This window comes from Prionailurus viverrinus, chromosome D4 (assembly GCF_022837055.1).
Source record: "Prionailurus viverrinus isolate Anna chromosome D4, UM_Priviv_1.0, whole genome shotgun sequence".
Classification (NCBI taxonomy): Eukaryota; Metazoa; Chordata; class Mammalia; order Carnivora; family Felidae; genus Prionailurus; species Prionailurus viverrinus.
Genome location: NC_062573.1, coordinates 81,213,178 through 81,230,942, shown reverse-complemented (window position 1 = coordinate 81,230,942; position 17,765 = coordinate 81,213,178). Strand labels below are relative to the sequence as shown.

The following is a 17,765-nucleotide window of genomic DNA, read 5'->3' as shown; positions in this document are numbered from 1 at the left end:
AGGCCGCGGCGAGGGCTGCGCGGGCGGGGCGCGCGGGCGGGGGCGCCGGGGAGCCGCGGGGCGGGCGCTGGGGCCGGCCGGGGGCGGGCGGGGCGGCCGCGGTGGCCGTCGCCTCACTTCCGGGAGCGCCCGGGCGCCGCGCCCGCCTTCTGCCGGCCGGCCCCGCACCGCACACCGCACACCCGGGCGAGCGCGCAGCCGGGCCGGACTCCGCAGGGCGCGCGGCCCGGGCCGCTCCCTCCGACCATGGGGGCGTCGGCGCGGCTGCTGCGCGCGGTCATCATGGGGGCGCCGGGCTCGGGCAAGGGCACCGTGTCGTCGCGCATCACCAAGCACTTCGCGCTGAAGCACCTCTCCAGCGGGGACCTGCTCCGAGACAACATGCTTCGGGGCACAGGTGGGAGCCCGGGCCGGAGCGGAGGCGGCGCGGCGTGGCCCGGGTTGGGATTTGCTGGCGGGGATGCGGGTCCCGCGGAAGCGAGACCCCCGGAAGCGAGACCCCCGGATACGGGTCCGGGTATGCGGGTGCAGGGATTACGGGCGCAGGGTCGCGGACGCAGCATCCCTCTCCCGCTGCCCAGCGGGGCAGATCTTAGCTGCTGAGCAATTGCGCCCCGAAGGCTCCAGCCTCCGGGGGCCGGGGGCCGCTTCCGGCGGGTTATTGGTGAAAGAGATTAGGAATTTAGGACGAGTTCGAAGTTCAAAGATCAAAGTAAACCGCTTGCTTGGTTTGTTAGAGAAGCACGTCCAGTTCCAGTCGCTGCTGCTCCCTCGGGTGCTGTGGCCTGATCTCCACGTGCCCTTTAACCTGGAGGACTGAAGTTTGACCTGAAGGGTTTGATCTTCCTTTTTTTTTTTTTTTTTTTTTTTCTTTTTTGTTACACTGGGATTTTCTGGTTCTGACGTTTCTTCCATAATCTGAAGGCCCGAGTATTTTTCTTAGGCTCGTTGTAGTCACAAAAATTGGCTTAGATCTTTGATACCCCAGAGATTTCTTAGACAGGAAAGCTATTCTTGTGCATAGTTATCGGAAGTTTCGTTTCTCGTGCCAGATAAATTCTGATAACTCAGTGCCAAATCCAGTCAAACTCTATACAGTGGATGAGTTTTATGTCAGTGCAAATCATCTCTTAAGAAACCTGCTTTTATGTATTTATGTTTTATTTTTATTTACTTATCTTTTTAAAGTCAGCTCCACACCCAAGGTGGAGCCCAGTACGGGCTTGGACTCATGACCCTGAGATCAAGACCTGAGCTGAGATCAGGAGTCATATGCTTAACAGACTGAGTCACCCAGGTGCCCCACGAAAGGTGTTTTTAAAAAGTCAGCAGTAGGATGAGTTTTTTTTCTCAAAGGTGTTGACTTTTGTTTTCCAAAAAACTCATTTTGAACCCCCTTTTATTTTTTTAAAATGTTTATTTATTTTAAGAGAGAGAGAGTGCACGCATGCAACGAGAAGGGGGGGGGGGGTGGCTGAGAGAGGGGGAGAGAGAATCCCAAGCAGGCTCTGCACTGTCAGCCCAGAGCCAGTCTTGGGCCTGATCCCATGAACCATGAGATCAAGCTGAAATCAAAAGTCTGAGGCTTAACCACCTGAACCACCCAGGTGCCCCTGAACCTCCTTTTCACATTCATCTTTTTAAAGTTTTATCTATTTATTTTTGGAAGAGAGTGAGCAAGTGCTGGAGAGAGAGGGAGACAGAGAATACCAAGCAGGGCCACACTGTTAGCACAGAGCCCAGTTCAGGGCTGGAATTCACAGACCATGACCTGAGCCCTTATCAAGAGTTGGATGCTGGGATGCATGGGTGGCTCAGCGGGTTGAGCGCCGGACTCCAGACTAGGTCATAATCTCGCCGTTCCCGGCTTCAAGCCCCGCATCGGGCTCTGTGCTGACAGCTCGGAGCCTGGAGCCTGTTTCAGATTCTGTGTCTCCCCCTCTCTCTGCGCCTTCCCTACTCAAACTGTGTCTCTCTCAAAAATAAGCAGTAACAAAGTTTTTAAAGAGTTGGATGCTTAGCCGACTGAGCCACCCAGGCGCCCCCACATGCCCCTGAACCTGCTTTTAAAAAATTATAGAAGTAATGCCTACAGAGGTAAAAGAAGAATTGGAAAAAGGACAAGTACATGAAATGAAAAGTAAAATCTCTCATTTCCTGCCTCAGCCCCATTCTTCACAGGGGAACAGGATCTCGTGTTTCCTTTTAGAAATGTGTGTGTATGGGGCACCTGGGTGGCACAGTCGGTTAAGCGTCCGACTTCAGCCAGGTCACGATCTCGCGGTCCTTGAGTTCAAGCCCCGCGTCAGGCTCTGGGCTGATGGCTCAGAGCCTGGAGCCAGTTTCCGATTCTGTGTCTCCCTCTCTCTCTGCCCCTCCCCCGTTCATGCTCTGTCTCTCTCTGTCCCAAAAATTAACGTTAAAAAAAAAAAATTAAAAAAAAAAAGAAATGTGTGTGTAGGGGCGCCTGGGTGGCTCAGTCGGTTAAGCGTCCGACTTCAACTCAGGTCATGATCTGATCTCGCAGTCTGTGAGTTCGAGCCCCGCATCGGGCTCTGGGCTGATGGCTCAGAGCCTGGAGCCTGCTTCGGATTCTGTCTCTCCCTCTCTCTCTGCCCCTCCTCCGTTCATGCTCTGTCTCTGTCTGTCTCAAAAATAAATAAACATTAAAAAAAAAAAATTAAAAAAAAAAAGGAAATGTGTGTGTATAACACACACACACATACGTGTGTATAGGTATGTGTGTATATAGGTGTGTGTATAACCTACATATCTCTTATTTTATGAAATATGCAATCATACTGTGTATGTATTCTGCACCAGTGTATTTTCACTTTATATCTAGGATGTCTTTCCACATCAAAACATAAAAGTCTGTTTCATTCTTGTAATGCTTACTTAGGTATCTATTTGCTGAATATTAAGGTCTGTTTAATCCCCTATTGATGAGCATTTAGCTTATTTTTAGGTGGGATTTTTGTCTGCTTCAGAATGCAGACAAATACGGGAAGAAAAACAACCACCTCAATGTTTTTAGTGCTCTTGGATTTCTCTGTTCAGCACCTAGTCTGGCGAATTGCTGTTTTCATTTTTCTCTTCTAACGTTGATCCTTTAAAACATACAAAATGTTTTGTCATTAGTTAGCGCTTCTAAATAAGGTTAAATTGCTTGGCCTGCTTGCTAAATGTTCTTGATGCAACATACTTCAGTAGTTAGGTAACAATAAACAGCCTCCAGAATGGCACACCAGTGGGGGTAAGGTTATCCAAAGTAGGAAGGCATAATCCTTAAGGGGGCCTCTGAAAAATAACTGGAGCAGTGAGGTGTAACGATGTGTTTAAAGAACACCTTCAGCAGAGAGTTCAAGTTACCTTAATTTGTGAAAACATAAAAGGTTTTTTAAAGTTAAGTTTAAAGTCTTAATTGGCTTTACTTAATTGTAAACTTTTTTTCAAAATGAAGAAACATTGCTCTTTGTGTATCCTTAACATCCCTTGACGGGCCTGCTGTCCTCTTTCTGGCTCCACAGGGAGAAAGGAGGCTGGAGGGAGGGGAGAGAGCATCATGGGAAAAGGCATCCAGCTTGCCTCAGGCACCTGCTCATTTTTAATAAGTCTTTAAAAAGGACAGTTCTTTACCAAAGAAAACAAATTGGAGCTTAGGGAGGCGTTCAGGAGATTGTTATCACAGATGTTCAGTATCTCAGGACTAAGAACATATTCTCAATAAAAATGTTTCTCTTCTAATAGTTTTCTCTTTGAATATTTCTCCCCTTCCTCTCCCTCTCTCTCTCTTTCTCTCTTTTGTGTGTGTGATTGGATCTTTCCCACAGGATCAGAGCCAGAAAAGAGGTGTTGTCTTCTATTGAGAAAAACTAGAAGTGAACTATACTTACTATAAAGGAAGAAACACACGTCACGAGACTATACAAAAGAAAATTAAAATCCTCCTAATTACAACACCCAGATACAATTGTAATTAATCCTTTAGTGCCTTATGTGCTTTTTTCTTTCTCTTTTCTCTGTTGCATTTGTATGTCCAGCAAAACCTCGGTTTGCAAGCATAATTTGTTCCAGAAACATGCCTGCGATTCAAAGCACTCATATATCAAAGTGAACTTCAAGAACCATGGGTGCAATTGTGATCATGTGACGTTTGGCATCATCTACTACTCGTTTTGCAAGACCTCGCTCGTTTATCAAGTTAGAATTCATTAGAAATGTTTGCTCGTCTTGCGGAACACTCTCGGAACAAGTTACGTGCAGTCCAAGGTTCTATTGTATTTGCAAAATTGTTGCATTCTAAATGATTGTTTATATACCTTTTTTTCTCACTTACTTTGAGCATGCTCACATGCCACGAAGCGTTCTTAAGAATGATATATTTTTTAACATTTCCCTGTTATTTGGACACTTAGGTTGTTAACCATTCTCTGCCATAATAAATACCGATTACGACTATCCTTGTACATGAATGTTTCCTAGCATCTCTGCCTATACTTGTGTCCTTCCAATAGCAAGTCCCTGTTGTGGAGTTTCTATAAATATGGTATTTCATGAGGGTGCTGTGTTTTTGTTTTTGTTTTTTAAGTTTTTTTTTAATGTTTATTTGTTTTTGAGACAGAGAGAGAGAGAGAGACAGAGCATGAGCGGGGGAAGGGCAGGGAGAGAGGGAGACACAGAATCCGAAGCAGGCTCCGGGCTCTGAGCTGTCAGCACAGAAACCCACGAACCACGAGATCACGACCTGAGCCGAAGTCAGCTGCTTAACCGACTGAGCCACCCAGGTGCCCTGAGGGTGCTGTGTTTTATAACCTACAGCTGTCATCTATAGCTAAAGTTCATCTTTATTTTTTAAAGTTTATTTTGAGAGAGACAGAGACCGTGTGAGCAGAGGAGGGGCAGAGAGAAAGGGAGAGAGAATCCTGAGCAGGTTGTGAGCTGTCAGCATGGAGCCCAACGCCAGGCCTGAACTCTGGAACCGTGAGATCATGACCTGAGCCAAAATCAAGAGTCGGACGTTTAACCGACCGAGCCACCCAGGCGCCCCTATAGCTAAAGTTTAAAAAGTTTAAAATCAGCCCAGAGGATGTGATAAGGACCCTGGAGACACAAGACAACCTGTTGACAGTAGCAAACCTGTAGTAATGGTGGGCCAGCCCTGACCCTGGAGTCAGGAGACTTGAATCTGACCCTTAGACATTAGGCCAGCCTTCTCACTTAAAGATGAGAAACTGAGTTCAGGAGAGGTTGAAGAATTCGCTCATTAATAAACAACAGTTGCTGGGAGACCAGGATGAACACTCAGGTCTCCTCGAGCACCAGTTAAACCCTTACACTTACACGGTATTGACATTCAAGAAATAATTTTAGGTAGACACGATTTTTTAATTTCAAAGTATATTTGAAAAGCAACTAGCTTTTACTAGTTTACTAGTTTACTAGTTTAAACTAGCAACTAGTTTACTTTTATGAACATTATAGTCTGTTCATTTAAAAAGCTGGGTCACTTTAGGGGTGCCTGGGTGGCTCAGTTGGTTAAGTGTTGAGCTCTTGACCTCAGTGCAGGTCGTGATCTCACGGTTCGTGGGACTGAGCCCTGCAGCGGGCTCCGTGATGGCAGTGCAGAGCCTGTTTGGGACTCTCTCTTTCCTTCTCTCTCTGCCCCTCCCCTGCTTACAGTCTCATTCTCTCTCTCTCAAAATAAATGAATAAACTTAAAAAAATAAATAGAGGCACCTGGGTGGCTCAGTGGTTAAGCATCTGACTTCAGCTCAGGTCATGATCTCACGGTTTGTGAGTTTGAGCCCCACGTGGGGCTGTCTGCTATTAAATTTTTTTTATAATGTTTATTTTTGAGACTGAGAGAGACAGCATGAATGAGGGAGGGTCAGAGAGAGAGGGAGACACAGAATCTGAAGCAGGCTCCAGGCTCTGAGCTGTCAGCACAGAGCCCGACGCGGGGCTCGAACTCACAGACTGTGAGATCATGACCTGAGCGGAAGTCGGAAACTCAACTGACTGAGCCTCCCAGGCACCCCCGGGCTGTATGCTATTAATGTCCCTCTGTCCACCCCCCCCCCCCCCACTCTCTGCCTCTCCCTTGCTTGTTTTCTCTCTCTCTCTCAAAAATAAACATTAAAACATTAAAGTAAATTAATAAAAGAAAATAAAAAGGAAATCATTTCTGGGGCACCTGGGTGGCTCTTGATTTCATAGGTGTGAGATTGAGCCCCACATTGGGCTCCACACTGAGTGGGGAACTGCTTGAGATTCTCTCTCCAGCTCTCTCTGCCCCTCCCGCACTCTCTCTCTCTCACAATAAACTTAAATAATTTCTATTATTCTTATTTTTTTTCTGATAGAAAATTTATAAAATACCCAATAGTGTAAATATGTACAAAAATCACTTATATCACACAGAGATGGCTACTATTTTTTGTTTAATATTTATTTTTGAGAGAGAATAAGCAGGGGAGGGGCAGAGAGAGGGACAGAGGATCTGAAGTGCTGCACCGACAGCAGAGAACCCGACTCGGGGCTCAAACTCACGAACCGTGAGGTCAGGACCTGAGCCCAAGTCGGACTTGGATGCTCAGCCAACTGAGCCACCCAGGCACCAGTGAGGACTACTATTAACGAGTTGAGAGTGGCTTTCCATTTTTTTTTTCTGTCTATATATTTGCATTTATATATTTTTATATAATAGAGAATTTGAAATAGGTGTAGATTATTTTCCAATTCTGTTGACAATGCACATTATCATATGAGTGTGCTATCCAGAGGTCCTCTTTAGCTAGCGGTTTCCTAGGGGGTCTGGAATGGGGTAAAACAAATACACCTGCTGATAGGTTTCGTCTCCCTCCTCTGCCGTAGAAATCGGCGTGTTAGCCAAGACTTTCATCGACCAAGGGAAGCTCATCCCAGATGATGTCATGACTCGGCTGGCTCTACACGAGCTGAAAAACCTCACTCAGTGCAGCTGGCTGTTGGACGGTAAGTGGTGTTGGGAGCACTTCAGCTGTCCAGAGTGAGGAGCGTGGGCAGAGAAGGAGCATTTCGTGGCTATGGACGCACGTCTGGTGGGCAGTGGGCCTGAATGCCGCCATCCAGCACCCTGAAGACTTAGGCCACTCATCTTCTCTGGACCTGCTTGTTCATCTGAAAGGAACGACAGAAGTGGACTACACGATTGCTGTGCTCCCTTTAGATGTGACTCGTTCCTTCCCCCTCCTTCGAGAATATTTTATGGTGAGGGAGGGTCACGACAAAAGGGAGAAGGAACGGTGGAGAGTAATTTACAATCCTGCTGTGAATTTCCCCAGCAAGAGGTGTGGTGGAATCCTTGAGGGTAGGTTGATACTCAGGTCTGGGGGGGAGGCGGGGGGGAGAGAGAGAGAGACAGGTATTTATTTTGAGGAATTGCCTCACATGATGATGGAGGCTGAAGAGTCCTAAGATCTTCAGGGTGAGCGTGCAGAGACCCAAGAGAGCCGATGGGCGATCTGGCTCCAGTCCGAAGGCCAGCAGGCTTGACAGCCAGGAGGAGCTGGCCTCAGTTTGAGTCGAAGGCGGGAAAAAACCGAGGTCTCAGTCTCAACTCCAGGGCAGGCAAGCAGGCAGGAAGAACTCCCCCTTATTTGGAGGGGAGAGTCAGCTCTTTTGGTTTGTTCAGGCCTTGGGTGGCTTAGGCGAGGCCCACCCACATCAGGGGAACAGTCTGCTTCACTTAGTCCGCTGACTTAAATGTTACTCTTGTCCCAAAACAGCTTCTCAGACACACCCAGGGTAACACTTGACCAAGTGTACGGATACCCCATGGTCCAGGCGAGTTGACTCACAGAATTAACCGTCATCCCAATTGCCCTACAGCTGTGATCAGCCTGCCTGGTATTCTTGCTTTGTTTTCGGACTGTTCAACATTAATGAATCCTCTTCCTTCTCTCCCCTCCTCCCCCACTCCCTTCCTCCCCTTATTCTTTTGTCATTGTTGTTGTTGAATTTGTAAAGGTTTTCCAAGGACACTTCCACAGGCAGAAGCCCTGGACAGAGCTTATCAGATAGACACGGTGATTAATCTGAACGTGCCCTTTGAGGTCATTAAGCAGCGTCTCACTGCTCGCTGGATTCATCCCGCCAGCGGCCGAGTCTACAACATTGAGTTCAACCCTCCCAAAACCGTGGTGAGTGACTGTGGTGGCACTGGCCCGGCCTCTCACGGAGCAGACGGTCTCTTGATTCCTCTTGCCCTCACAGACGGAAGTTCTGTGACGCCTGACCAAAGCTCCAGGGGGACGCTCTGGGGTCACTTGGCGCAGTGGACGAGTCCAGTCCACTCAGCTTGTTGGGAAAGGAGTCCCCAGGAGCGACAGGGGGCTTGGTGCTCGTTCAGAAGTATTTGCGGATTTCCTACTGCGTGCCAGGCGGTGTGTTAGGAGTTGGGGTGATAAGGATTAGTGACCACTTGAGAGGGTTTGCAGTTGAGATTCCCAGTCTATAGCTGATTCATTCTGTGTACGTACGAAATTATTTAGAGGCTGGAGATGATCCTGGGGTCTCGTGGCCCTGTGCTGCAAAACGATCTATGTTTGGATTTGCTTCTGTTTACTGAAAAGCACGCTTTTGTGCTTGGTACTAGCATACAGATGTTTAAAAATCACTTAGCTGCTTATAAAACTATGCTTCAAAACGGAGATGTTTGCAGGGGCGCCTGGGTGGCGCAGTCGGTTAAGCGTCCGACTTCAGCCAGGTCACGATCTCGCGGTCCGGGAGTTCGAGCCCCGCGTCGGGCTCTGGGCTGATGGCTCAGAGCCTGGAGCCTGTTTCCGATTCTGTGTCTCCCTCTCTCTCTGCCCCTCCCCCGTTCATGCTCTGTCTCTCTCTGTCCCAAAAATAAATTAAAAAAAAAAAAAAAATTAAAAAAAAAAAAAAAAAAAAACGGAGATGTTTGGTACCAGCCTCTCCTAACTCTTCCATAGGGCATTGATGACCTGACTGGAGAGCCTCTCATTCAGCGTGAGGACGATAAGCCAGAGACAGTTGTCAAGAGACTGAAGGCGTACGAAGCCCAAACAGAGCCGGTCCTGGAATATTACCAGTGAGTTTGTCGCTCTTCAGAGCTTCTCTTGCATGATGAAACACCAAGTCGGTTTTGAGTTAACCCATGCTTTCCAGCTGGAATGCTAACATACCAGAAGATCCGATTCAAACTGGTTTGAACGGTAAGGGGGAAATGTAGCATGTGTAACAAAGAAGTCCCGGGCTTCGGTCACCACGAGGTCTGGACAGAATGTTGGCGTTCTCCCAGCTTTCTGTGGGCTTTGTCCTTAGACTCCCCGCGTGCTCAGACACAGTAGCCAGGAAACAGGCAGGGCGTCCTCTTTCATGGAGGGCTGAGGGGACAGCTTTCCCCCCAGTGGACAAAAGCCCCACACGTCGTGAAGACTGCACCAATTTGAGCAGCCACTGTGGTCAGGGAGCACCTTGCACCGACTGTTTTAGGCTTAGGTGACCGCTCATTCTGGAGCTGGCCCCTGCTCGGGAGGGAGGAGACTGGCCGGTCCCCACCTGGAGCTCGGAGTGGACGTCGCCCGAACTCTGCTGGCAGGTAAAGGGCGGGCTGCCGTGAGCGCTGGGGCTGCGAGTCCAGGAATGCCTGCCACCTGTGCCACTGGAGGGCGCATGGAAGCTTCAGGCGGCTCCCTATCCTCCCCTCGTTTGGCTCACAATCTTCGAAAGCTTATATTCTCACACAGTTCTGTCCGCTCTTCAGGAAGTTCCTATCCCACAACACCTACGGGAACTCTCCTGGATAAATCTGTGACCCAGTCTCCTTAGTCCGGCTTTCCCTCTGCTTATGGAGGAGGGATCCCTCCCATCCCCTTTCCCTTCACACACGCACTACCTGACCGGTGCTTCGGAGTCAAGACAGCACAGTGTTGTGGTTGGAGCAGACTGTGGAGCCAGACTCCCCAAGTTCACATCCCCGCTCGTTGTTTATTCACCTGGTCTTCACCTCTTGCTTAAATGGGGGTAAGAATAGAGGGTCGAAAGGGTGAGTTAGTGTGTGTAACTCCTAGGATTGTGTCTGGCCCATAGTAAACCCTGTGTAATCAGTGGTGTTGTTGTAATGGGGCAGGTACGCAGCGAAATCGGAAGCAGCAGTCTCCAGACTATTCTAGTAGTACTTTCCGGAGGGCGAAATTACAAGGGCACTTTCTGGGGTCGCTGTTACCTGTAACTCCGTGGTTCCTAGAATGAGCTTGTCTCTACTGGTTACCAGCTGTGCATGTGTGGCCCCGGGCAAGGCATTCAACCTTTGTGGCACACATTCTGTGTGTGTGTCAAGTCAGAGCAATAGTAGATAGTACCTACCGTACAGGGTTATTAAGGGAATGGAGAGAATCCACATGAAGACTTCCCGCGGCCCTGGCACTAATAAATCACTCAGTGGTAGCTGCTATTATTATTCCCTCTGTTGACACCGTGCCAAACGTTGGTCCACACGGATCAAGGCCGGGCCCCCAGGAAGCCGTATCTGCCATATGTGGAGGAGGCTGAGAGCTGGGTAGATCGTGGTTACCGTACAACGTGCTGTGTGCTGCTATCAGTCAGGAACCTAATTCACACTAACTTTAAGCAAAAGGGGAATGTATTGTAACCACAAGGTCCAACGATAGTTCCTGTGTCCAGTGTTCAGACAGTGTCCTCAGGCCCCGGTCACACTCGGCTCTACTTTTCCATGTTGGCGGCTTCGATCTCAGGCGGGCTGTCCCTCCGTGAGCCTCTCAACACCCCAGCTTATCTCCTACCAGTTGAGCTACTGAGCAGAAAAGAGAGTGTCTTTGGCAGCAAAAGCCCTCTGGTCGGCACTGATTGGCCCTGGTCACGTCCATTCTTGAAGCTGGGAAGTGGGGAGAGTCCCACCCAAATCCCATGGATCTGGTTTGGTGAAGGTGGTGTTTCCCAAAAGGGGTTTTGTTATTCACTCAAAAGTAAGCAGAAGGGAGAAGGCATTGTTGCTGAGCAGATAAGAACCCTGCGAGCCTATTCGTGGAGGTAACCACCCATTACTTCTCTCCCGATGTGGGAAGAGGGGTCGGGAGAGCTGCAGAGAGGAAACATAAGGATCCAGGTCCCTGTCTTAGGAGATAAACCTGGTCTTTCCAGGCTTCCGGCTTTTGCTACCTCTTGCCATTAATTGAAGCTTTTCCTTCTAAACGCCTGCATGCAGAACTAGGGCTGGACTTAACAAAAACTAAGAGTGGTATATGGAATATCAATATGCGTTGATATTTTTATTTATTTTTAATTTTTTTTAATGTTTATTTATTTTTTGAGAGAGAAAAAGAGAGCATGAGCAGGGGAGAGGCAGAGACAGAGGGAGGCACAGAATCTGAAGTAGGCTCCAGGCTCCAAGCTGTCAGCACAGAAACCCACGAACCACGAGATCACGACCTGAGCCAAAGTCGGATGCTTCACCGACTGAGCCACCCAGGTGCCCCTGCACTGATATTTTAAATACTGACAGTTGTATTTGTTTTTAAAACTCTTTCAGCAGTGGGACATTTACAGAGTAATTAGGTCTGTGTTAACAAACAGCTTTATGTTCTTACTCTTTAAAGGACCTACAGTTGAAGCAGGTTTTATTACATAGAAATTAAAAGGGCACATGTTCATCCAAGGTACAGCTTTAGGATTGTATACAATTGTATACAATAGGTGCCTGCACTTGTGCCCTCAGTAATTAACTCACTTGTAACACTGGCTTGATTCAGGAGGCCACAGCAGTTAAGAAGCTTGTTCTCTTGAAAGCTTGACAAGATGCCTGTGAATTTAGGAGGGCTTCTAATATGCAGAGACTACACTATTTGCATAGTGTCTTTCCTTAGCAGATGTTTCTTAACCAAGAAAACAGTGGGAATTACTCAAAGTTAGTCTTAACTCTCGCCAATTGTATGAGGTATCGAGAGAGAAATGCTTTAGTCCCCAGGGAAGCCTCTGAAAACCAGGTGAAAGGTTGCAGAGGTACGATGATCCTGTTTTCAGGAAGAAAGCAGGGTTCAGCCTTGAAGACCCTGTGTGCGTGTGGGTTGCAGGAGGAGGGTAAGCAAAGAGAGGAATGCCAGCATGTCTGGAGGGAGTCTGTCTTTTGAGGAGCAACCCTGGGATTCTGATCTCACCCCCAGGAGTAAAGAGACACTGGCTGCTGGTCTGATGGCAAGCCAGACAAATCTGCCTGGGGAAAAATGGAGAAACACAATAGGAAGCTCAATAAAAACTTTGTATTCCCTTTTCCTCTAAAATGTGAAAGGATAGCACAGAGGAAGAAATAAAACTAGGCAAAAAGAAGGAAGCACAAGCATTAGACAGCAGTTTTGCAAGTGGGGAAGTAGACAGAGGCAAGGAAAGGTATCTGACAGGCCCCGTGTTGGGGAGCTACTCCCGTGTGTGATCTGGGCTGTTACTTTCTAAACACACAGTTGTATCAGTAACAAAAGGAATCTGAGCTCCAGAAAGGATTAAGTGAGCCAGTATATTTAAAACACTGAGCACATACTCAATAAATAAGTGGTACTATTTTTCAAGTGACTGTTTCCATAAGCCAGAGGGCACAGCTGAAACTAAAATCTAGGTTTACCAACACTAAGCCAATGCCTCTTTCTCTGGATCACAGATTACTTACTGAGACCCCTAAATCCACTTTTTTTTTTTTTTTTTTTTTTTTTTTAAGTAAACTCTACCCCTCAAGGGCTTGAACTCACCACCCTGAGATCAAGAGTTGGATGTTCTACCGACTGAGCCAGGCAGGCGCCCTCACATCACCATCTTTGAAGAATCACTTTGAGGGGCACCTGGGTGGCTTAGTCATTAAGCATTTGACTCTTGGTTCCTGCTCAGGTCATGATCTCATGGTTCGTGGGTTTGAGCTCCGTGTCAGACCCTGCTCTCTCTTTCAAAATAAATCAACATTTAAAAAAAGAAAACAACAACAATCACTTTGAAAAAGCTCATTAGGAAGAGTCAGACCTGTGTTTTTCTGTTTGTCATCTTTAGGAAAAAGGGGGTGTTGGAAACATTCTCCGGAACAGAAACCAACAAGATCTGGCCCTATGTCTATGCTTTCCTACAAACAAGGGTTCCACAAGCAAACCAGAAAGCATCAGTTACTCCATGAGGAAAAGTGCATAAAACCAGTAAGATGAGCAGGGGCTCCTCGTCCGCAGCCTGCCATGTATGAGTTTTTTTTGAAAATTGTATTAGTTTCAGTTGTACTGATTTTATTCTGGAAATTAAGGATATGTCCAATGACGAAGATTCATATTTCCGTCCAATGTGTTTTATCCACTTATCTTCTATGGGCATGCAATTAAAAAATATCAGATATGTCTTAACTTCTGAAAATTTGTCTAAAGGATAATTAAAAGAGCAATAGGAAATAACGTAAGTTTTGTTCAGAAGAGCAAGTGATACAAATTTTATTTTTCTGGAAAAGCTAATAAAAAAAATTCCACGTCACTCTGGAAAGTATCTCATCAGAGAAATTTGCATAGACTGTTGCCCAAAAAACGGCATCACTAGCATTATGGTACATGGTTTTGTGAGACACTAGGTCTATCAAATTCCAGAAAACAACTGGAAACGCGCATTAGTTTCAGGATGCAAATTCACTGCTGCCTTTACACTAAGAAACTTACAAGCATAGCCATTTTTGCTGTATTTATTTTGTCATTAAACATACCTTCAGTTTACTCAGAATTTTCAGTCTGCTATACAATTGTATTAAACTAGCATATAGGAAAATACTACTTTCCTATGACATGTTGTCTTTTGAGAATACGTGTCCTGAGGAAAATGTTAGAAAGTGACCCTAGAAGTTCTTGCAGAAGCACCGAAGTTGAATTGTCCACAGAAAATGTCATTACGGTCTTATGTTTCTGGGTGTTACTCAGGTTAAGAAATACGTGCTACTTGCCAGAAATATGACCTACTCGCCAGTTTCTGATCAGTGTGTAACCTCTGGGTGAAGAGTGACCAGTTAAAGTACAAAAAGAAAAGCAAAGCCACGGCCCGAAGTGAAGTAAGCATACTTGGTCATCAGGAAGTAGGAACAGGTGTGCCTGGGGAGCGTTCCCTTGACAGAGGGAACAATCCTAATTAGTAATCAGGTGTAGCAATTAAGAAGGATTTACCTGAAAGGCTGAAAAGGACCGGGAAGGTAACTGAGTTTGCTGAAGTTCTTTGTTCATCAGAGAAGCGGACACCTCGCTTTCCCTGCTGCCCCCGTCGTCTGGCAGGAGAACTGTGTTTGCATGCTGGGCAGCCATCTAAGAGTGACGACAATTTGGTTTCTTAGCGGGGCAGCAAGGATGCACGCTTCTGTCCCGTGGCCTGCTGGGAAGAGCGGGGCGATGAGGCGGAGGGGAAACCCAACCACATCTTCAAGGCCATATTTACTCTTCTTTTACCTGGTGCTGAGTCAAACGAAACGAGTCCTCGTACAAGCGGTTAACTGCCTGTGAACATTTGGCCCATTTTATTCCAGGCGCTTAAAATACACATGCCAGCAAGTTGTTCTTTACTCTGTAGGGAGAAACTCTTCTCTTTCGATTTTTAAAAATTCAACGTTAATCTTTCAGAATGGACCAAGGCTTTTAAAAATAGTAAGCATTTCTTTACAAAAGTTTCTACGATGCTTTATTTGAATGTTAATATTATGTGCTTTCTAAAACGGTTGTGAACTACTAAGCTTAGGAATTATCACTGGGTTAGCAGGTACATGAGTATTAATGTTCTACAGTAAAAGTGACTTTTAGAACTGTGGGTATTACTTTGTGTCCAGCATTCCACAGGGCTGACTCCATCCCACCCTTCTGTTCTGCTGCCCTGATGTCTCCCGCGCTTCCGAATTAGTGACTACTTTCTAATAATTGTCTTAAAATTAAAACTGTGTCTTAGACCAGTACAGAGGCTGGTTTCATTTTAAGCTAGATCTCCTGCTGTAGTATTGCAGGCATACTGGACACACTTGGATTTGGAACTCAAAAAGGGGCAGAAGTACATGGCTATTCAAAGTAAGACCTCTTCCTGTTACCACTCCCTCCCCGCCTCAGAACACGTAACTGGAAGTTTTGCACGTACGTCCATTACTTTGGGAAATGCGCGCACTATTACTTTTTTGCTTTATTAAAGCAAATAAAGAGAAGTTGTTTTACGCCGAGTTGATGTCATAGACAGTTCTGATGAAGACTGTCATTGTTGAAAAGCTCAGTGACCGTCGTCGTGATTTAAGTGCCACATGGAAGTTATGTCCAGAGCTGAATGCCAGGGCGAGGAGAAGCTGCCGTGCCTTAGTTAAAAGGCTGGTAAGGACAGTACCTCAGCCCACGACCCTGTGTTCTGGGGTACCCGTCGTTCTGGTACACCTTTCGTAAGCAGAATGTGCTGCGGGAAATGCAAATTGGCAACACCATCTGCAAATATTCTCCATTTCTCTTTTGAAATGGGTTAAATACTGGCTCAAACTTTTAAACCCCAGTCCATAGCTATTTTCCAGCCAGGTATTTACAATGGCATTCCAGCAAAATATCTGAGACATTCAATAGTCTGTGACAAAACTTATGTTAACAACAAATCATGGTGATTACAGACCTGAAATTGCTGTTAGTACCCGCAACCAACATCAAGAATAAATTTGTATTTAAAACATGTTTGTAAGTTGTGTCTTCTTGTTGACAAAATAAATAGCTTTTGTAACTTTGCAATTCAAGATTTTGATTTTGGAAGTTACTAGTTTAAAATGTTTAAAGCACGGTAGAAGCCAATATGCTCAGTAGAGTGCATACCTGACTCCTTGTTTTTGTTTTTTTGTAAACTAACGATCACGTTTTCCCATATATGTAGCACTGGGTAAAGTTAAATTGTCGTGCCAAATTGTATTTTGGAAGGATTTTACCCGAGGAAATCAATTTGATGATGTTTCATATTTTACCAAAGACTCTTAAGTGTTTGAATAGTAAACAGCAGGAAGAACCATGCTGTTTTAAGAAACCAAGTGAACGATCCAATAATTTTATCATTTTCATACTCAGAAAAAAGTTCAAATCTAATTCTTCAAGGCGTATGAGAATGGTTTTGACTTCACTATTACATGCTAAGCAATTCATAATCAACATTTTATTCATGTTTGTAACCGCCCCCCCAACCCCCCGCCACCCTGCCATCAGCTTAAGCAAGCAAGCAAATACCTCTTCGAGGAGTCTGCTTTTCGGAGACCTGTGACATGGTAAGAAATGTCCACTATGGAAATCAACGCAAAGGATTTTCAGGGTTTTAAAATGCGTATCACATAGATGCAAAACCGAAATGAACAGCCTTAAGCTTAAATTTGACAAGTGCATCTCTGTCTGGAATCAATTTAAGAATTGAAATACGTGACTGATTTTTGAGAATAGTAAATGGACATCTTTATTTTTCTCAAAAAATACCCCAAGGTTAACTTCAGGATCACTTTGTCTCAATCTACAGTTTTTCATCCTGTAAAAAAAATCCACTTATTAAACCAGATTCATGTTCTTTGTTCAGCCCGTTATTCATTTTTTTTTTTTAAGTCTATTTATTTTGAAAGAGAGAAAAAGAATCCCTACAGGCTCTGCACCATCAGCGCAGACTGATGTGGGGCTTGAACCCAGGAAAAGTGAGATCATACCTGAGCAGAAATCAAGAGTCGGATGCTTAACCTACTGAGCCACCCAGGTACCCCATGTGAATTCACTTTTAATGTTTATTTATTTTTGGGAGACAGAGCGTGAGCAGGAAAGGGGCAGAGAGAGAGGGAGACAGAGTCCAAAGCAGGCTCCAGGCTCTGAGCTGTCAGCACAGAGCCCGATGCGGGGCTTGAACTCACAAACTGTAAGATCCTGACCTGAGCCGAAGTCAGATGCTTAACTGACAGAGCCACCCAGGCGCCACATCATGTGAATTCACTTTTAAAGGGGGAACAGGACTGTTAAAGAACACTCAGTTTTCCTAAAGGTAAGTTATAGGACACTGTGAGCTTATTACACAAAATTTGAAAGAGCCCACTAATGGTGTAACTGGATGAGAATGTTACCCATCTCTATCTCGTAGAGAATAACTTTAAATTCGTATTCTCTCCACTACCATAGATAAAATGACATGGAGTTAGCACGCAATAAATGGAGTGGTAGCAACCCAATTAAAAAAAATCTTTTGTTAGAAGCTTACTTTTACCAAATGAAACAAAAGTCTTTGATGGATCCTTTCAGTCATCTGTTGGGACATTTCATCTGTCTGGACAGCCCACCAAAGTTCATTTTGAAATGTGAATTATCCCCTTGCTTAGTACACTCCTTATTTCTTAAGAAACAGAGAAGAGGACGTTTTTCTTAAAAGTAGTTTGTGGTACTAAAGCAAAATAAAGAAAAATAAAAAGTGTCAATTTACTGTGCTCAGTACTAATGTACTACTAAATATGTGAAAGTTAAAGTCTTTAAGTGCAAATTATGGCACTCCTCAGTGGTTCTCAGAATAAACCCAGTCACACTTACATACAAAACCCAGAACACTTCCCTTGGAATGTAAAAAAAAAAAAAAAAAAATTATATACACACACACACACACACACACACACATATATACACACCTGCAAGTTACACCTTAAATAGTTCTTCCAGAATTCCTGTTTCAGAGAACAAAACCGAACAACCCTTCAGGATTAGCTTATTCAGTGTGCTGATCACTTC

The 17,765-nt window shown here is 45.6% G+C and overlaps 1 protein-coding gene across 6 annotated transcripts; it reads left to right on the top strand.

Annotated features, from left to right (window-relative positions):
- Window positions 1-118: 118 nt before the first annotated feature.
- Window positions 119-15,712, top strand: AK3 (adenylate kinase 3). Of its 6 annotated transcripts, none has more exons than XR_007146433.1 (6): window positions 119-397; window positions 6,877-6,996; window positions 8,011-8,183; window positions 8,979-9,097; window positions 9,502-9,607; window positions 9,773-11,400. XR_007146433.1 is itself a non-coding variant. In XM_047830827.1 (5 exons), exons 1-5 carry the CDS (start codon window positions 247-249, stop codon window positions 9,509-9,511), a joined length of 573 nt encoding a protein of 190 aa, XP_047686783.1. In that variant the 5' UTR covers window positions 119-246; the 3' UTR covers window positions 9,512-9,608. The 6 variants fall into 6 exon arrangements, 4 of the variants coding, with proteins under 4 accessions (XP_047686783.1, XP_047686782.1, XP_047686784.1 ...); XR_007146432.1 differs by lacking the exons at window positions 9,502-9,607; window positions 9,773-11,400 and adding exons at window positions 13,057-13,234; window positions 13,953-15,712 and having other exon boundaries at window positions 124-397; XM_047830827.1 differs by lacking the exon at window positions 9,773-11,400 and having other exon boundaries at window positions 9,502-9,608.
- Window positions 15,713-17,765: the final 2,053 nt, after the last annotated feature.